This window comes from Notothenia coriiceps, unplaced genomic scaffold, assembly GCF_000735185.1.
Source record: "Notothenia coriiceps isolate Sejong01 unplaced genomic scaffold, NC01 NC01_scaffold00036714, whole genome shotgun sequence".
NCBI lineage: Eukaryota > Metazoa > Chordata > Actinopteri > Perciformes > Nototheniidae > Notothenia > Notothenia coriiceps.
The window spans coordinates 110,531-132,065 of record NW_011369415.1 but is presented as its reverse complement, the minus strand read 5'-3'; the positions used below and the strand labels follow the sequence as shown (position 1 = coordinate 132,065).

General features: G+C 46.7%; 2 protein-coding genes across 2 annotated transcripts in view; one reads left to right on the top strand and one right to left on the bottom strand.

The window, feature by feature from the left end:
• Window positions 1-2,984: 2,984 nt before the first annotated feature.
• Window positions 2,985-8,563, top strand: LOC104964132 (neuropilin-2-like). Its single transcript, XM_010792853.1, has 5 exons — window positions 2,985-3,064; window positions 3,198-3,302; window positions 6,281-6,546; window positions 7,645-7,833; window positions 8,531-8,563. Exons 1-5 carry the CDS (start codon window positions 2,986-2,988, stop codon window positions 8,561-8,563), a joined length of 672 nt encoding a protein of 223 aa, XP_010791155.1. The 5' UTR covers window position 2,985.
• Window positions 8,564-12,706: 4,143 nt separating this feature from the next.
• LOC104964131 (neuropilin-2-like) overlaps window positions 12,707-21,535 on the bottom strand; it is a 51,200-nt gene continuing 42,371 nt past the window's right edge. The window contains exons 5-9 of the mRNA XM_010792852.1: window positions 20,169-20,324; window positions 19,163-19,332; window positions 18,558-18,713; window positions 13,701-13,845; window positions 12,707-12,948 (exon numbers count right to left, since the gene is read on the bottom strand). Coding sequence (XP_010791154.1) covers window positions 12,707-12,948; window positions 13,701-13,845; window positions 18,558-18,713; window positions 19,163-19,332; window positions 20,169-20,324 — 869 coding nt within the window. The remainder of the gene's footprint in view (window positions 12,949-13,700; window positions 13,846-18,557; window positions 18,714-19,162; window positions 19,333-20,168; window positions 20,325-21,535) is intronic.

The window sequence follows — 21,535 nt, the reverse complement described above, 5'->3', positions numbered from 1 at the left end:
ACACACACACACACACACACACACACACACACACACACACACACACACACACACACACACAGCCTCACATTGACGCTTTTCTCTAAAAAATGAAAAATGTATGAGCTCAGGAAATAAATCTTAGCGATATATCTTGGAAAAAAATGCAAAATATCTCTTCCTTTTTATTCAGGTAGGACCATTTCAGTCTTAGGAGAATTGGATAGTGGCTCTCACACACACACACACACACACACACACACACACACACACACACACACACACACACACACACACACACACACTGGCTCAGCAAAAGCTCAGTAAACATGGTGGAGCTCACCCATACTTTAGGAAATGTGTGTGTGTGATGGAACCTTGATCTGATCACTTAACCCCACCCTACAAAATATCAAACAATGGCTACTTATCTTTCCCATCATGTTCTTTTTGGGTGTATGCGTGCATGCACATCCATTTGTCTGCGTGTGCCTGCCAAGCGGAGATTTACAGAAAAGCTTTCTACATAATTGAAGATTTTTTTTTTTCTCTTCTCTGACATATTGCTGAGTCAGACACTTTCGGAGGGAGCAATGTCTTTTAGCAGAGAGCTCTCTCCACCCTGTGTATATGTGTGTGTGTGTGTGTGTGTGTGTGTGTGTGTGTGTGTGTGTGTGTGTGTGTGTGTGTGTGTGTGTGTGTGTGTGTGTGTGTGTGTGTGTGTGTGTGTGTGTGTGTGTGTGTGTTGAAAAATAAGCATATCAAAAAGCATTTATCCGTGTGTATGTCTACGTGTGTTTTTATGAGCGTATATTTATGCATGCGCAGCTGCGGTGTGTATTCATACGAGTGTGCACCTCCATTATCCGTGCCGGCGGTTCCCCTGGGTCCAGTTCTAAGTGTGTGTGCCTCATCCCGTGCATGATGATGACTTGCATCATCACCTGCAGCAGCAGCAGACACATTATGTAAGACAACACTCCGCTGCAGAGGGACTTTTCCTGCATTACAAGAAGCCTCTGCACCGAACAGGCCTCACACACACACACACACACACACACACACACACACACACACACACACACTCAAGGTTATGGCTCGGGGCAAGGTGGGCAGGTCACATACGTTCGCACACGTGTTCTCTCTCCGTGTCACGTAAACACACAAGCAGCGGCCCATTCCCATTGCCCCCGACTCTGCTGTCACACCCTGGAAAGGTCAGCACATTTACACTGTGACAAGGCCTGACCTTTGAGAGCATGCAGTGCTCAGGAGCAGGCTGAATCTTAATGGACTGGATCGTGTGTTTATGTGGGTTTGGTCGTACGCACACGTGGGAGCGCGTGTGTTTGGGCGCTAAAGTAATGTATAGGTTTATTTGAACACCCCGTCCCAAGACTTAGGTGGAGGACTCAAAGGTTGGACTGGGATATAAGGGCACAGGGTAGAAGAAGAACAAGAGGGTCCCTTCCCTTCCCCGTGGGCAGGCAGCGTTAAAAGTCTCATTAGAAAGTTAATGACAGGCATAAAGGACGTGACATTAGCGCTGGGTTAATGTCAAGTCCTTTCATGCCTGCCATTTCTCCAGCTGGGGCGCCGTGCCACTCATTTCCACAGGAAGTTCCTCTAAGCGGATCAATTGTGTATCACGCAGCGTTTGTTGCCCTCGGTGCCTTTCATAGTCTCTAAATGATAACGGTTGTCATGCAGCAAGACCAGTGGGAGGCTCTATTATTGACACTAACAGCCGCCCAGCAGAGAAAAGGGTTGGAGATGGATCCGTGTGATTTTTTCTTTGGGGATGTTTGCACAGTTTTGTGTTTCAGATCCAATTGATGGACCTGTCGGGGAAATATGAGAAATAAGATGATTTTCAGTTCAGCTATTTCATGTCAGTTAAGTTTGAAAAGGAAGCGATATATCTGTAGCTGCATTAATGATAGACAACACACTCGGCCTGAACCATCTGCTCCCAATAACCCGGCGCTTTCTCCCACCTCACATTCCTCCAGCAGCCTGCTCAGCACATGTCTGTTTGGCGCACATGTGATGCGCTTTAATGTGCAAATTGCCTTGCCGTAGTGTGTTGTTTGCCTGTCCCGATGATTTAGTCGTGCTTAAATAATTGTCAAAGGCAGAGAGAACATCATACATTTGACTTTTTGTTTGCTTTCACTTCTTCTGAGCCAGTATGAGTTATAGTGAGTGAGACACTTGGTAACACAGAGGAAAGTTCCAGAAAGAAAACAGAGTGGGAGTTTTTAAACACATCTATCCATCAGCCTTAACCCCGACTCTGGATCTGTGTGCAATGTGTGTGACTGTAGCGTGTGTGTCTGCATACTTGTTAGACTGATGCTAACGCCCTAGCGCCCAGACACAACATAAGGGGAGGATTCTTGGGTGCTTGTCTCTGACACGCTGTGGGATGGAAGGAAATGGGAGATGAAGTTAACTTTCGGACAGTGACCTCACACTCTCAGTTATGATAAGAGCTTTAACTCACCCTAAACACGCAGCACAATGAGACAAGCTGTTTATGTGGTGAATTATGGTTTGAAATGGCTCCAAACAGCTGCGTACCTCTCAGTTTTCTGTTAAAAAAGTATAGTAACTTCATATTTTATTTCACATACAGTTGCTTCATTTTTATTTTATTACTTTGCCTCTTATATGTGATATGTAAGCCACTGCCCCTTTGCTGTAATACACGTATTATTTCCGATTCTAACTCCCAAGACAAAGCAAAATATATCACACACTGTCTGGTTATTAAAGCTGTATCCATCCACTGTAAGTCATTACTTCCTGGTCCTTTCTGCCTTTGTTTCTTATCACTTCCTCTCACATCTGTTTTTCTTTGCCCTACCTCACGTATGGGAGGAGAAATTCCACATGAATAACCTCTTGAACAAACATCCTGTGATTAGTGTGTCCTTATTGCTGTGATCTAATGTGTGTTTCTTCCATTGACCTGAGCTGTGTGTTGTGTTTGTTTCTGCAGAAATGACCACGCCGGCCAACACCGCCACGCCGACTGTTCCCGCCGACGCTGAGACCACCACCGCCACCAGCTTTACTACAGGTGAGGCCAGGCAGCATTAATGGTGTTATTAGAGGAGTAATAGAAAAGATGAAAGCCTTTGAAAGGACATTATGTAAAGCAGAAAGCATTTCTCATAGCTTTGTGCCCTTTGGCTCTCTCTCCCTCTCCACAGTAGCCACCTATCCTCCATCAGACAGCATTTGTGACTTCGATCAGGGCCTGTGTGGGTGGACTCACGACCGCAACGCCCCCCTGCTCTGGACCCTGCACAGCCACGGTGAGTCTCAACATCGGTCATAGGAAGATCCTGCGTGATTCACTGCCTGGTTAACGACTCACGAACATGTGATGGACAGCGAGCTGCATGTAGTTCTGCTGGATTTCTCCTGCTGCTGGCTGCTCTGGCAGACTATGGATATCTCTAATTCTTTTTCTGGATCTTTGCTGCAAAGCTTTTATGTATGCACGGATAATTTCATTACGGGCGCAGAAAATTGCACAAGCAGAAATGCATTTATTTTATTTTTATCAACTTCGCCGAGTCCAGATACTAATTAAATGGAGTCGTTCTCCGTCTGCATCTTCATAGAGTCCTTTTTTTCAATTTGATTAAAATAATTCAGCAGCGACGTCGTCTGCCAGCCGCGCTGATCTTCTCCGAGCGGATGAGAATGAAAATGGATTTAGGAAGGGAAGGAGATGCCGCCGCCATTTTCAGCACATACAGCTTCACATGCGACACACACCAGCTCCCTCGCCTGTGTGTGTCAAAACATGTGACGTCTCCCAGGAAGGGGTTAAGACCCGGTAGCTCCAATTAAGTTCAGAGCAGGAGACTCCAAAGCGTTTATTCCCAGCCGTCCGCTGCTGCCCCTCCATCACCCCAGGCACATCCTCCGTCTACTTAGTCACTCCTTGAAGAAATAATTATTCACTTTCCCTTTTTACACAGCCCCGGCTCAAAAGTGCAGCTTTCGGCGTGTTATTAAAAACTATAGACCTGCTGGGTTTAGGGAGGGTTCTTTTTTATGGCACTATTTATAGTTTTTCATCAGGATTGTTATCCAACTTTGTTTTAAAATGCACGTGTGTCTCGAGCAAAGTCTCCATGAAAGATTCAGCTTTAGGGAATCAAACAAGAGGTTCAACCCGGCCTGCTTCTTTTTATTTTTTTTTGTCAAATTGGCGATGTCACCTGTGTCGTGTTCAGCAGCTCCTGAAGCGTGAGCGATTCAGGTCAAAGCCATCTTCGACAGCGGGCTTCAAAGCGGCGTCTTTCATCACGGCCGGATCGGGAAAGGTTGCTCAGATTAGTCAGGTTTGTGGCTTTCATGTCTGGAGTATCATTTCCAAGTCTTTTTTTTTGACACGCCACGCCAGCCTTTGATTCTCCCGCTGATGTCGAAGGTCAGCCGACGCAGGATCATTACTTCACTGCTATCAAATCACTGTTTAATCCTCCATAGACTTCCTTTACTCCAGGAGACCCAGACACCATGATCCCCTCACCTCCTGACCCAAGCTATGAAACCAGTTATTAGGCAGAGAGGAGGAATTAGCCCCGTGTTATTTGTCTTAATAAACCCCCACTAGGAAAAACATGCTAAATAGGCTTCATAGATTGAACCCTTGTTTGCCTCTCGCTGCAGGAGACCGCTGTGAAATGGATTAATAATGCTCTGTTGTGCTGCGTATGGAGAGGCAGGCTCGATTATGAGCTGTCTGGCGAACAAGAGGCACAACAATGGGGGGTGCGCTGCGAGACGCCGCGCTTCAAATGTGAGGACGGAAGAGGCTTTGGTGCTCGCATTAAAACGTGTGATGAAACACCTTCGCACATCATCCGTAGGTGGAGTGTATACAAAGGGAAACAGTAGCATGTGGAGCAGAGGAGAGCACACACACCACTCCTTCCAGGGCTGAGAAAGGCCGAGGGACACACTGTCACACACACTGTCTGAAGTGTCACACACAGGCGAGTCTGTGCATATGGCGAGCAGAGGAGAGCTGTCAAGTCCCAGGAAAATCTGTCCCTCCGGATACTGCTTGTCGGATCTCCTGGACACACACACACACAGCGAAAGGTTATCGACCCAGTCGTTCAATAACGTAAGCACGGCAGCGCGAAAAACACACTGGATGCTACTACAAGGTGCTGTAGATAAAATCAGACGCTGTTGTAAAGAAAACAACATTGGAAAACTACCGTAGCTCTCCCCGATTTGTCTCACACCACTTGTTTCCTTGCTTGTACGACAGAAAGGCGCGCAGTTGAAGCGGTTCATGATCAAGCAGGTGATGTAATGGAGATTTCCCCACAAGGCCCACTTAAGAAATTCCTCACTAGACGCCTCCTTGAGTCATTCTCTCACAAACACAACCTGAAACATACTGTAGGCTCACGATCGCTCACAATGGAATTCATGTCTGCGTCCAATTTGCAAACTAAACATCCTCTGGTGTAAACAAATGGGGCGGCGTGCTTTTTGTTGCACTTTTCCATAGTGTAAGTATTTTACCTGGAAGGGAATGAAGAGAAATGGGCCCCGAGGGTCTTTGCTGGAGTTCTGTTAGCGCTCCATGTGACGCTCTAACTGGACCCATTCTTCCCTGTGTTTACATTTGTCACTTCCCTATTGTTAGCGGTGACTATTGTGCACTTGTGATCCAGTTCCTGTTAGCAAGTGGTGATTCATTTCTTCTTTTTTCTGTTGGAGATATCTGTAATTGTGTGAAAACATATGTATGTATGTCTGTGTGAGCAAACAGCAGTGATTTGTGTTGGTAATTGTGTGTATGAGAAGTGCCCCACAAACCGGTTCCAGCCGAATCCACTTACAGAGCATATCAGAAGTCTATACATCCTTTCCAATGTCCTGTGTTTCATTGCCTCCAGCTGAAATGAAAAAGCCCATTAAATCCCGCTTATTATTTTTACTTTCATTTGACTGCAGCGAGCAGCGAACTGAAGGTTAAAACAAAGCTCTGCTCATTTCAGCAATCTGGTACAAATACTAAAACAGCTTGATTGCACATCGCCGCTGTGAGATTCTCAGTGTTTCTTTTATTTTTCACTTAACCCTATGACTTTACCCACTTAAATTTGAAAGAGTCACACATTTCCAAAGTTTATCGGATTTTCAAAACGTGGAAAGCCTGGATTTAGAAACAGTTCTCAAACCACTTGTGATATTAACTGTTAAATGACACGTAGTCAGAGCAACACAACTAATCTCCGTGTTATTTCCCCTCCAGAGCTCAACAGCTACCTGCACATGGACGCCAGCCTAAAGACGGAGCAGCAGCAGGCCTGGATCGTGAGCCCGGTGCTGGGGGCCGACAGCGGGCCCCTGTGCCTCAGCTTCTCCTACCAGCTGTCGGGGGAGGCCCAGGGCCACCTGAAGGTCCTGCTGCGGGACGCCCACAACGAGGAGACCGTGTTGTGGACCCTGAAAGACGACCAGGGCCCCGTGTGGAGGGAGGGACGCACCATCCTGCCTCGCTCCCCCAAAGACTTCCAGGTAATTAAAGGTTTCTTCTAGTTTTCTGGAATGGATCACATTAGACTATAGGCGCGTTCACACCAAGTACTTTTCCCACAAAGGTTCCTGAGAACTCTTTAGTTCTCATGAACTAAGTACAGATCGCGTTCACACCGGAAATTAGTTCCTGGGGGTGGATTAGGCAAATGAAGCCGCTGATGTCACTTCTTCTTCTGCTTTGGGTTTACTGGCAGGCCGCAAACAACTTCACGGCGTATACTGCCGCCCAAGATCCCCGGCCGGAAGTCCCCGGAGTTAGGGACTGGCTTCAGTAGAAGTTGCTGGGACTTATGTTGCCATAAGTTAGTCTCTCTGCGTTTCTGCGCTGGGCTAATGCTAATGCTAACAATGCAATGCGAGGATAATAAAATGGCGGCTTCACAAAAGTTTTTGGGAGTTGATGGGGCGTGGTTTGCATTCCGCCCAGCCAATCAGACACAGGAACCTTTTTCTCGCACTAAAGTCTCTGCTCTCTAGCAGGGACTGAAAAGGGGGTAAAAAAGGTTCTCTAGAACTAATTTAGTTCCTGGGACTTTTTGGTGTGAACGCAACCAAATCGTAGTTCTCAGGAACCTTTGTGGGAAAAGTACTTGGTGTGAACGCGCCTTATGTTAGAGTGTGCCTGCTTGACAATAGGTATCTGGGTCATACCCTTTATTGTATGCCTATGTCTTTAAAGTCTTTGGTTAGAGGGAGATCAGTCTTCTCAGAGCATATGAAAGCATCCGTTTTCCATCACCTAAGGCCAGGCTTCAAACACAGCTAAACTAACCCATATTGTCTCCACTGGCTGTGTGATTGTTTGGGGAGCGTCGTGCATTTGTCAAAGACATCACAAGCAGTTAGCGCGCTCATAAAAAAGTCAGTTCAAGGAGCTCGCAGAGATGGGGAGGATGATGTTGAGTGCAACTTTGAAATCACAGGCACCGTATTAAGTTTTCATCCTCTTTCTCCTCCTCTTCCTGCTGTCCCCATCTTCGATGTGCCTCTGCTCCCTGTTGCCTTCCTCCTGTCTCCGTCTTCCTCTTCCTCCTCTTGTTTCTCAACTTTGAATACCTCGTCTTCCTCCCGCGCTAGGTTGTGATGGAGGGTTTCTTCGTGCACGGCACCAGAGGACACATCTGGATAGACAACATCCACATGAGCTCCAGCACGCCCCTGAAAGAGTGTGGGTGTGTGATACTTATAATCCTTCCGAAGGAGAAGGACAAACGTGTGACCGTGTGCCTTGCACGATTGACGACAGGAGAGACTCATTTGGGAAGAGTACGTTACCTATGAGGTCCAACCTAGGTTAACAATGGTACTCGAAGAGACATCCGACTATAACCTGGACTCCTAACACAAATCAAATAGTATGGAACACGACCTCTAAGTCTAAACAAACTACACGTAGTAAATAGACGACAAGGAGACAAGCCAACAAGACTAAAAGAGAAAGAGCTACGTAAGGGAGAAAAGACGACCGAGTACAAGAGAGGGAGTTCTGTAAAAATCGAGGCAAGAAGGAATCCTTCAGATAGACGAACGTGAATCTGAAGATAATGCAAAGGTGAACGATTGAGAAAGGCCGAGAGAGCTGGGAGAAGGAGTTTAAGAACCATTCAAATCGAAATTATATGAGTGGAAGGTTTCTTGAATCTAAACTGAAGCGGACGATACACTTTTCCTAGGGGGGACTTCTGTACCTGGTTGAAAATTTTTATTTCGGGCACCCGCCACAGCGAAGTCTGTCTCTCGACATTCTTGGCTCTCTTACAGGTTTATACTTAGATCCCTTACACTTCGTCTCGACTATGACGAGGACTAAAAAAAGAAAGAATAAAAACAACCTGGCAACAGATGTTAGTAAACAATTGTAACTCCCTTAACCACGCACAAACTCCGACGATGAAAAGTGATAAGACGTGTGGTGGAGGGTAATCTCGTCTCGACTCAATCCCTCTCCTCAATCATCTCGTAGGGAGACGCAGGACGCGACAAGACGAGTCAGTGAGACTTGAGACTAAACGAGGTGACCCCTGTAGACCACACACACACGCACAACTACCACTACAAGTACCACAACAGACAACGTACAAAAATCAGTTCCCAAATAACTCTGATACGAGGCCACACACACACTTCCGTAACTGGGCTCATTTATCAGACTAATCTATACGTGTGTGTAGTGTAATTCGTGCCTTTGGCGGCCCCGAGAATAAGATAAACCTTCATGTAATCTCTAACGGTTTTTGATCGATTGTAGTTAGAGTCCAGGGGGTCCTACCGAGTTTTATAAGTAAAGGTTAACCTCCGTCTCGTCAATAAATTTTGCGGAAGTCCGGACACAGTCACCGTCACTCTTTATACATCGAGAAACGTTATAGACTTGCCAGGTACTCCCACGCGCAACTTAAACTCGAACGGGAACGTGGGCGTCTTCAATCGGAGAAACCTCTGGATTGGCGAAACAAAGGTGGACTCTGACTGTTCCATTTTGCGACCGTGTTGTCGAGTCCACGTAATGTGCGGCTAAATAGAGTAGAACCCGTAAAAAAGTTTAAATCTAAAATCCGCTCCCCAAATCATACAACTAACCACTGCACGTGTACGGCTTACGGTAACTTGGTGGTCAAAACTTATTACTTGACGTCTACATAAGTCAGACGTGCGTCTCAGTCGATATCCTCTGATTGCGAACAGAGGTGACTTGACTGTCCTTGATACGTGTTGTCGAGTCACTCTTTAACCTAAAAAATTAAATCTTCTCCCCAAAATATCTCCTTTCACGTGTACGCTGGTACTGCGTGGCAATCTTTTACTTCGTCTACATAAGTAGCCTTGTGTGTCCGATCTCGGCTGAGTCGAGACACAACGACGCAACCCGAAATAATCCAAACTATGTTGGCGGGGTTCGTCGTTTTGTGGTCCGATCACTAGGTTAGGTTGCCGTCCTTGTTCTGGTGTCTCCTGTCACTGTAGTTTGGTCTCAGTTGAGTGGACCCCAAAAGTTCTCTCTTTTGCGACGCTTCCCCAAGAACGCTCACTGTTTCTCTCTCCAGTAACCTCTGTCCTCCTCTCTCTGTTGACAATCTATCGAAATTTATTCTAGTCCCTTCTCAGTCCCGGGTTTACAGTGTGTTACAGTGTTTTCTGTAGTTTAAGAGAACGGACTCCATTTACACTCAATAAGGAGTCGTCTATTGGTACCTCATACCGTAAATTGTGAGCCGACGAACCGGTCTTACGTTAAGTCGATCACCTCTTGATTTAGATTCTAACCGATTCAAATACCGACCACAACGCACACACACACACACACACACACACAACCACACACACACCAACAACACACACACAGGTAGCGGTTTCAAGTGCGTAAAGTTCAACAAGATGCGGCTCCGTCAATTTGACTCGCTCGTCCAAAAAATAAAAAGACCGAACGACGTTACGTGTCTCGCTTGGAAATGAACTAACCGACTTAGCGTTTGTGTCTCTTGACTAGTATTACACACACACACACACACACACACACACACACACACCACACACACACACACACACACACACAACACACACACACACACACACACACACACAACACACACACACACACACACACACACACACACAAACAGTCCCCCGCTCCAACCCTCTTTTCTTTCTGGCCTTTGGGCTGAACCCTTAACACGGAGAACCGCCCTTGGGTTTGTATGACACTTTTGAGCTGACCGCCAACCCACTATTCGTTGTAGGGGTCGTACGGAGGACCCTCACCGCTTCCTCCACTCCCTTCCCTCCTTCCTCCTTTGTGTCGTCGAACCTCCCGTCACCCACCCCCCCAGAATCAACAGTAGAAACGGAAGGTTCGACGGACACGCCGTAGCTGAGAGACTCCTAGAGTACTGTGTCTGTTTACTAACTATGGTTTTTGTTTGTGTTCGTCTTCACAACCTTCGCTGTGTGTGTGGTGTGTGTGTGTTGTGTGTGTGTGTGTGTGGTGTGGTGTGTGTGTGTGTGTGTGTGGTGGTGTGTGTGTGGTGTGTGTGTGTCGTGTGTGTAGTGTGTTGTGTGTGTGTGTGTGTGTGTGTGTGTGTGTGTGTGTGTGTGTGTGTGTGCGGTGTTTGTGTGTGTGTGAGGTGTGTGTGACGTCAGGTCTACTGCAGTCCCAGGACCGGACACGTGGGGCCGAGCGAGGAGACTAGACAAATTCTGAGGAGAGGTTTCGGGGACCGAGCCCGGTCTAATTCCCGAACCCGACCGCGAGGCCGGAGCGTGGTCCGTGGCCTTCAACGAGCCCTTTTGTCGGACAGATCATTAAGGGAAACTGCCGAGCCCTTTTCGAGACAAATGGTTTATGTTGCCTCCTACTCGCCGCTCTCTCTCTTCTTCTCTTTAGATTACTTTTGTATCAATCGTAGCGGCCACCGGGTGCCCCGGCAAATTACCGGATCAATGATAAGGAAGAAAGAAAAAGAAAGACCTCCTTATTTGCGACAGGGAGGGGAGGAGGAAAGGAGGAAAGTAGAGGTACGAGCCACCGAAGAGCCCTCTTTTCCGACAGAGGCTTTGACCCTACCCAAATCCCCACCCCCCACAAATAGAGACGTACACACAGTGACGACCAATTTTCACCTCCTCCACACACAAACAAAAGTTTATAAGGACAGCCTCACTCTTCTACCTCTTTTTTTTCAAACAGTGGTATACACACAGACAGTCGTCACACCACACACACAGACACTCTCACACACACACAGACAGTCTCACACACACACACACACTCTCACCACACACAGACAGTCTCACACACACACAGACACTCTCACACACACACAGACCCTCTCCACACACACACACAGTCTCACACACACCACACACACACACAGGCTCACACACACACACACACACACACACACACAAGTCTTCACACACACACAGTCTCACAACACACACAGTCTCACACACACACACAACACACACACACAGTCTCACACACACACAGTCTCACACACACACACACACAGTCCTCACACACACACAGTCTCACACACACACACACACACACCACACACACACGCACACACACAGTCTCACACACACACACACACACACACAGTCCACACACACACACACAGTCTCACGCACACGCCCACACCACACACAGACAGTCTCACACACACACAGTCTTCACACACACACAACACACACGCACGTCTGACACACACACACAGACACAGACAGTCTCACACACACACAGACACTCTCCACCACACCCACACACACAGACAGTCGTCACACACACACAGACAGTCTCACACACACACACAACACACACACCACACACACACACACACACACACAGACAGTCTCACACACACACACACACTCTCACACACCACACAGACAGTCTCACACACACACACAGACACTCTCACACACACACAGACAGTCTCACCACACCACACAGACACTCTCACACACACACACACACACAACACCACACACACACACAGACAGTCTCACACACACACAGACAGTCTCACACACACACACACACACACACACACACACACACACACACACAGACAGTCTCACAACACACTGAATGCACACTGTGAGAAAGTCCCCGCACGACCTCGAGTACACCTACAACAGATAGGTCTACACCAGGCAGACCACGCGGCACGTGCTTCTTTGGGAGGTAGTGTTGGATCGCGGCCCTCCTTCTNCTCCCAGGCGGGGATATGTGTAGCAGCGTGAGTGTGTGTAGCAGCGTGAGTGTGTGTAGCAGCGTGAGTGTGTGTAAGGTCGTCACCTCTCCATCAGGCGCTGATGGAGAGGTGACGACCTTACACACACTCACGCTGCTACACACACTCACGCTGCTACACACACTCACGCTGCTACACATATCCCCGCCTGGGAGCTGTTAAGCTTCGCCGCAGGATTGCACTGCTGGCCACTGAGCGGTGAGAGTTTAGACCGGAGCAGAGAGGACAAGTTCTGCAGCCTCATGTTAAATATATTAGACTGCCATTAGTGAGATGAAAGCATGTAATAACTGCACTGTTTTCAATTCTCAAACACCAACATTTTAAATATGTTATATTCAAAGCTTTGTCTTTTCGCTGTGCTGCACACATCTTATGTACACTCACTGACTGTGGGGAAAGTCCCGCGTACATGCAAAAGCACTTGGAAATGAAACTCCTGCAGATATGGATGAGCGGGTTGCACTGAGGGGAACTTGCTGAGGGAGGATGTGAGAGGCAGAAATGAGGATTAAGGGGATGAGGGAGGTATAATACGAGGAGCCAGGAGGCAGGGGAAGTAGGGAGTAAGGAGAGGATGACGGCTGGGGGAGAAAGGGGGGAGGGCAAGATGTTGGAGAGGCTCCTACAGAGACAGGAGGAGGAGGAGACACAGAGGAAGAGAGGAAGGGCACGAGGAAGAGAGATGGGGAGATGTTAGTTGTGTTGACGGTTTAAGAGAACACAGATCAAAGTTTCATGCTGTTATGTCACTGCAAAAGCAGGGGATGTAAATAATAAATAAAAGGCATAGAAAGTGTGTGTGTGTTTGTGTGTGCTGGTGGGTGGTGTCTGTGTACATTTCATTGGGGGGTGTTTGCGTTTGAGGTCAAATGCTATATTTAGAAGCTGTGGAAGTACCTGTGCTAACGGTTGCTCTGATAGCAGCTGTTGAGGGAGACGCGAATCACAGTTTCTGATGTAAGAGTGAACGGGGAGCCATGAATGATTGATCCATACTCATCTCTCAATATAGAGGAGACATCAAAAAAGGTTCTAAAACCACAAGGGGGGAAAACTCACAGGAGGGAGATGGAGACAGAAAGTGAGTGCGGAGAATAAATGGAGAGAGGGAACTGACACTGCTGCTGGAGAACAGAATCAAAGTTTCCTTAATTAGCTTCCTATGTGTAAGAGATATCAGGAGGACTGTGAGAAACTAAACCTACATGTGTGTGTCAATGACAGTGTGGGTGTGTTAATTTTTTGCAGTTAATGTTGATTATAAATGGGTGGGAAGCTGTTTCAGTCAAAGTTATAGAGTGTGAAGCCGGGTGATTCTGGAAACCTGTCAGCTGGCAAAATGAAGGTTAGAAAAGTCCAACCCGTGACACACACCTGTGATCTGGCACCCGTAGAGCTCGAAGCGCAGGGCGATGCCGTTCTTCCAGGTCTGTGGTCGAATACGAACAAACCGGGCGAGGACCGGCTGCGGGACGCGGTTCAGAACCACCTCAGTCGGGTCTGTGTTGCCGTGGAAAATCTGTAGAGTAAAGAGAGACAAAGGTAAGGAGATGTACCGCTCATTATGGTATCAGTTCCTCTTTCTCACACACACACTACACTGCTCTACACACCCCCACAGTGCACGGTTTCGCTCTGCTTCACACACAAACACAGTGGCAGTCCGGACAAAGCAGAGACAACCCAAACACGGATCCGATGTCACCGGCCCAGCTGTCGATGTGTTTTGGGGTCAAAGGTTCGACGCTGGGAGGCTGGGAAAACCTGACGATGGATGAGGGTTTCACACACACACACACACACACACACACACACACACACACACACACACACACACACACACACACACACACACACACACACACACACACACACACACACACACACACACACACACGGAGAAGGAGAGGAAGTGTCTTTAAGTGAGTGACTGTTAAGTGTCATTCACTATGTGTCTGTGGTCGCTGTGGGTCTGGAGATATTCCGCTAACCTCAGAGCCGCAGTGCACAATGGAAAGACAAGTGCTACAAGCAGCTGAATTAAACATTAAAGGCATCATTTCCTAAAAAGATGCCTTCATGATTTTCCTTTTCCTCTCTTCCTAGCACAGGATGATCAAACCAAAGCACGCTCCCTCAGCTTAAGAATTTGATCCCGTCTTGTTTTGATAATGTTGTTTTGTGAGTCTGCAATATTGGCGTTAAAATGAATTATTTGTCAAATTCCCTGTGTGGCACATACCTCCAAAAATTGATATGATATTCCAGAAATTCCATAACCAACGGGAATATGATAGATACGAATTCAAAATCCGACTCAAGGGGTTTTATTTGATTTTGGGCATGGCCTGATTTAATCAAGTGCAGCTGACACTGGTAATACAAAGCAGTGTGAGTGTTTGAACAGATAAGCGGGTCTATCTGCGCGGTATCTGCTGCTGGAGTGAGGATAGACAGCCGCTGTGTTTACCTCAGAGGCCAAACAGTGGATGTGGGCTCTTATGGGGGTTATGTAAACACCCACGCATGCTCACACAAAGTGGAGCGTATAGCGAAGGGCTCGGCTCGCATACAACCAACCCATCTCCACCGCTCCCGGATAATGTGTCCGTGAAACAAAGAGCAGCATAGAGAGGACAGGAAAAACAAGAAAAATGTCCTTAGATGAACGGTTTTAAAAACAGATGAAGAAAGGGAGGAGAGGTTGAATGGAGGGCAGCAGATATAACTGAAAAAGGAATGAGGAAGAACAACGGACACATTCATCACCAACAAACCAATACTTCATCCAAGTGTTCATATCTTGATAAGGAAAAACGGCTAAATTATTCGGAATGTCCTCCATCTTGAAATGAATGGTTATCTTTATATAACATTCATAATCTGACAAACACCGTCATTCAAGATTCAGATAAAAATATAATTAATTTGATTTCCAGAAATTAAGTTAAACAAATGGATTTATAATAAACATGTCTGCCTGCCTGCCTGCATTCACAATAATGAATTAGATAAATGCATTTCATGTCAAGATTTATCATGGCATGACTTTGTCTGTGAACTTTTGAAAGTTCTGAAAAGTCTGTTAAATATTTGTCCACTTCAATTTCCCTTTGAACGAGATGCCCACCACGACTAAAAGGCCATTAGCTGGGTGCATTTCAATATTTCCAGCTGCATTCCTTTCTTTTTATCTTAGATTATACATCTCTTCTTTTTATCCAATCATTACTGACACAGAAATAAATATCAGTTCAATATGAATCGGCTCTCAAGAGGCCCTTTGCTTTTCTCCTTTGGAGGTGAGAGGGGAGACAGAAGATGAGATGTCAGCTACTTCTATCTCCTCCACTTCCTCCCGTCTATTGTCCCGCTACCTGAGGGTCACTCATCTGACCCCAGACCCATTACTGCCAAGGTCAAAAGGTCAATACCCTTAGGCAGCAGATGGTTGCTCATTGACCAACTTGTAGATAGCATAGTTACTTTTTGACTAACTAGGAATGTGACATGAATTGAAATGTAGCGGCCTTTGCATTGGTGGAAAGTGACTAAGGACATTTACTCAAATATAGCACTTTACTTTCCTTGAGTATTTTCCTTTATGGCTACTTTTAAGTCGGGACTTTGACTTGTAATGGAGTATGTTAAGACCATAGTATTAGTACTTTTTCTTACGTAAAGCAGTACTTCTTCCAACGCTGCATACTGTCAGTGTGTTCTGTGGCCTCCTCTGAAATCTGCCTGACGACTGGCATGTTTTTGTGCCATGCAGGCAAGGTGGGCTGAATAATTAACGTCGTCATGTTGTGTCTGCTAGTGTGGAGGCTCATGAAAATATAACGAAGCCCCGCGCACACACACACACACACACACACACACACACACACACACACACACACACACACACACACACACACACACACACACACACACACACACACACACAGAGGTGATTGTAATCTCTGTGTTTTTCTCAACTGGCAGCAATTTTACACTTTTACAAGAAAGAAATGTGTGTTTCCCACAATGCCAGCGTCTCTCTCTGCCTCTCCAATAATCTGTATTGGCATTAAATCACTCAGTCTTTGTTAACACTGCAAATAAGAACACACATCTTGGCAAATCAACAATAAATCTCCCCCAATATCAAACACAGTGAGACAAGAAGTGCCGAGCCAATCCTTTTTTCCTGGGTGATTCATATATGATGCACACACTCATGATGCCTAAGCCTTCCACAAACACCGCTGCACATGCACTCCCAAAGCCACATCGGCTTCCAGCTCACTGTTGACAATTACAATTAAAAGAAGCAAATCCCAGTCATTACAGGACCCCCCGACGAGATTTCAGTTTCAACCACTTAAAGGCTCTTGGGGGGGGGGCTTAGGACGGGCTAACTGGGAGTTTGTTCGACAAGGCAGTGGATTAGCAGTCACGGAAGACTCACCCTAACCCGCAGGGACCGGAGGCTCATGGGGAGGGTACAGTGAACTCAGCGCTGGGCTCAAATGATGACTGCGACTCGTGTGTCGTTCGTCAAAAGTGTTATTATTTCCTCCTATATCATCCATCACTGTCTGTGGTCGGCGAAAATACAAAGAAAGTTTTATTCAACTTAATCCGAGATGTCTGTGTTATACATCCAGAATGTGATTGAAAAATAAGTCTCTGTGGATTCAAAGCATCGTTCATTGAACTCAATGTTGTCATACTTTCTTTATGATCATCAAAACCAGATGCTATACTTAATTGTATCTCCATTTTTTTTATAGATGATGTAATGCCCCATTGGCGCAAAAACTTTTCTGTTGGCTTTTAAGTCAAATCTGTTTATTGATTTTTCAATTTCCTTCTGGACTGGGTGCATTCAAAAGTAGCAAGCGTTACCAATTTTCTCATTTTTAAAAGGGACCACTCAGTGAAGCAGCATCCCTCCTAAAAGCTTGTCGATGTCTCTGTCTGAGTCCATGTCTGGACGTTGGGACAGATTAGAGGACTCAGATTACACGGGACAGACACACACATCATATACATATGCACACACACACACACACATGCAGATCTGCAGACGGAGAGATCAGCCAGATGTTATTTAAAGGAGGGGTCTGTGCATGTTGCACGTGTGTGTATGTGGAAGAAGTGGGGGGGTGTAATAAATCGCACAGATGTTGACTTTTTAAATCAAATCCACGTTTCCCTCAATAATCTCCACATCAAATACCCCCCACTGGCCCCACCCAAAACCAATCACCGGCACACACAGAAGGGGGCCCCCCGGTCTGTGTGGGCGTGTGTGTGGATTAACCCTCCACACACACGCCCACCACTCGCCACCCTCCATTTTCCTGCAATCCATAGTGACCTTAACCCAGATATGTGGAGGTCCAATCCCCTGGAGACGGGCTTACTATCGGTCACATACCTGCACGGTATTCATACACAACCCCCCCCCCCACACAAAACACCATCCATTTCAGAAGATGATGATGCTATGAAACTCCTCACCTGCTCCGTCCACACACCTGGTGACTCCACAGAGCGAGGTGTGTGTTTATGTGTGCGTCAGTGAGATATGATGAATAGCGGCCAGATAAGGGCACATAGAGGACTCCATTGTTCTTGTTTGTCAGCCTCCCCTCCTCTCTTTAAATCTCTATCTCTTCCTCCCTCCTTCCCCTTTTCCCTTCCTCATGACCGGGGTCACGAGGAAGGTTCATTAACAGTCCTTGAAGGAGAACGACTCCTTCAGGAATGTTCCATCTATTGATAGGACTCTCCCGCGTACACAACGGCTCCTTTTGTTGGGAAACGTATCATGATGGTATAATAAAAAGGTTACGGAAAGGAGGTTGTAAATAACTCTACTCCACTTCCATTTCTCGTGTTTTAATGCAGGCTGTTCCTATACACTCACAGGCAGCTATACCTACACAAAGTAATGCACCTTCAATTGTTTATATCCCACAAAAACAATTCAAGTACGAGGAAGTACAACATGTGAACAGTCAGCGTAGTGAGGAGAGTCTTGTTTGAAACCAGATTTGAGTTTCTGTTGGGTAACTACCGTAGATATCAAACCAAACACTTATTTGTGACTGTATGAGGAGCGGGAATTGGCATGTGTATGTTGCTGGACATTCGTAGGAAAACATACAAAAGAAAATTAGAGGAATACAGTTTCATCCAACATCTCACAAGCTGCAGAATGCACGTGAATCCGTATACCTTGTGGTTCTTGCCGTGCCGGTACACCATCCAGTCCTCCCCGTTGGTGCTGACCTCCATCTTGAAGGTGGTGACGTAGTAGGACTTCTGCGTCTCTTTTGAAACGGCCCCCTGCATGGCGATGCCTGTCAAAACCTTCAGGAAGTGGAGGTCAACCTGGGAAGAAAAAAAGTATTTCAAACTAGATTTCCTAATAGATCAGAAAGAACGAGATAGGAAGGCCGTAGGGATTGGTGGTGGTCAGGGCTGATTGAGATACCAGCTGCTGAGTCTATCTGTCACACAGACAGCAGGGGATGGACTCCGACTGTGGCCTGCTGCTGACGGGGCTTACGGGGGGGTCTGTGTGTGTGTGCATCTCTGCATTGTCGTGTGTGAGGGGAGGAAGGCTGGAGGCAAAGATCAATGGCGTAGTGTTCGGATGCATTCCTGAGGAGCACCTTCATCAATCACCGGCCTGTGTGTGTGTGTGTCTCGTGGACAGTGTGTTTTCAGACAGGGAAAATTGAGAGCGCGGAAGCACTTCCTTATCATCGCTTCACAGTTTTATTTTCAGTGTGTGTCACTGTGTATGAGACAGCTGGATGTAGTATGACGTTTCAGACCTGGATGTACTCCTTGTTGCTGTCCTCTGAAGGCGTCCAGGCGTTGTCTCCGTTGTTGAGGCGGGCCTGCCGGGGCAACCAGCGGCTGTCGTAGAAGGACGTGGACGCGGAGATCTGATCGTCGCTGATTTTCCCCGACTCCATGCCCAGCGCCATGCTGCAGTGGAACGCTGAGAGAGAGAGAGAGAGGGGGAGATGGAGAAAGCTGAGCGTTAACTGTGTGTTTGTTGGAGATGGAAAATAAACAGCAAGAAAGAAAAAAAAGGGAGAGAGGAAGGAAGGAGTGATGACAGATGCAAGACTGGAAAAGAAGATCTAAGCAGAATATTATACGGTTTGAAGACAGAGACGGAGAAAGTAAATCCAGACAGAGAAAGGGCAAAGGGAGACAGAGAGCAGCCCAACAGGTGAGCGGAGGTAAATTGAGGTGAAGCTAATTTATATTCTAAAAGAAAAATAGTTTCTGAGTCTGAGTCTGAGAAACCGTGCTCTCTTAGGAGGGAGCAACATAGACTGAGGGGTGAGAGAGAGCTCGAGATTTAAAATAGCATTAAAGTAGGTAAAGCTGAAAAGATCGAGAGGGTAAGAGGAGCGAGAGATGAGGACAGAAAGATGAGTGCCGGCGGCGGAGAAGAAACACACACACACACACACACACACATACCATGTATTCATCACTTCAGGGGACATAAAATTGACTTACATGCATTTCCTGGAGACTTATCCTAACCTTAACCATAACCAACACATGCCTAACCCTAACCCTTAATCTTACCCTAAACCTAACCAAGTCTTCACCCTAAAATGAATGATTCCTCCATTTTGTCCCCATAAGGGAGGCGAGTCCCCACACATATAGCAATGCTAGGCCACACACACACACACACACACACACACACACACACACACACACACACACACACACACACACACACACACACACACACACACACACACACACACACACACACACACACACACACACACGGAGTTATCTGGCACTCACAGTTGCTGACTTCTTTGTGCGTCATGTTGTATCGGGCGGAGAAGCCGTCTTTGGCCACGGCCATGTCGGTGTGGAAGGAGAGGGACAGCAGGCCGGAGGACGACTGGATCTCCGGAGGGATCTTCGTCCCGCAGTACCGACCAATCAGAGGAGACACTGCAGAAACAGAAGGAAATCAAATGAATGAACAATTCTGTTTAAATAGATACATTTTATTTTGATTTCAGGGTGTGTTAGTGCTTTTATTTTGAAAAACTGATCTGGTTTCATATACTGAGTTTGCTATATGACCCTACACGTGTCTGATGGAAGAGGAATCCAGCTCTATACAAGTTCAGTGGCAAGCTGCTCCAGTAAGTGTTGTCTAATGAGTCGCAGCATGCTTCTCCCACATTTATTCCCCCCCATCTCTCCCCCCTTTTCTCTCCTGTCCATCCCTCCATCTGCCATGCGTGTCTCAGCCAAGGCCCAGCAGGAGGACTGGAATCCCTGCCTCTAATGCAAGCTGCACTGGGATCAGCTGCCGACACACACACACACTTACACACACCAGTGAGGATTACAATAGTCTCAAGGGTAGCTCCCTCACCAGACACCAAATTCCTCACCCTTGCGTTTTTCTGTCTCCCGTCCCTCCTTCATGCCCGGGGACTCGGCTCACTGGAACTGGGTTACACTTTAATTTCCTCCTAATTCTCAACTTTGAATGGTATAAATTGTTTTCAGCTATCAAAGCTCCCAAATTCGAGGCTATAATTGGAATTTTTAAATCCACTCGGATCCCTTTTTAGCAACTGCAAATAGAATAATTAGAGCAAAGCCTCAGTTATGCTTCATATTTCAAAAAAGGGGGAAAGAAGTCGGCATGAGAGAGAAAGAGAAAGGTGGGAAGTGAGCCACTACTAATGTGCTTTTCATCAGCACGACAGCAACTAACAGCACCCTATGGCGGTCACTTTCAAAGGCCTTCATAATATCCCCTAACATTTTTTTCCCTCACTACTTCCTGATCTCGACCGATAGGCCACTTTCGCCACCTCCTATTGGATACACACAGATGTTCATCGTAGCCATCACTCTCACTCGCCCGGGGGAGGAAGGAAGCGCTAGGTGATAAGGAGAGAGGACTGGGGGGGGTAGGAAGGGGGGTGATGAAGGGTGTTATTAAGGAGAGGGAAAGGGCTGCTCCTTAGGGGGGTCGAGGCACTTTCAGCTCACCGTGAGAAATAATATTTCCTCTATGTAATGTGTAGTCAGTTCCAATTGCAACTCGTTTGAAAGTCTGAATAAACCTCATTCTCCATTGCGGCCTGAGTCGGCTGGTGTTATCTACACTGAACAAAAATATAAACGCAACACTTTTGTTT

Coding starts and splice junctions, on each gene's coding strand:
- LOC104964132 (XM_010792853.1), top strand. CDS start 2,986: ATGACCACGCCGGCCAACACCGCCACGCCGACTGTTCCCGCCGACGCT. Junction 3,303..6,280: donor CTGGACCCTGCACAGCCACG/GTGAGTCTCAAC, acceptor TTTCCCCTCCAG/AGCTCAACAGCTACCTGCAC. Junction 6,547..7,644: donor GCTCCCCCAAAGACTTCCAG/GTAATTAAAGGT, acceptor CTCCCGCGCTAG/GTTGTGATGGAGGGTTTCTT.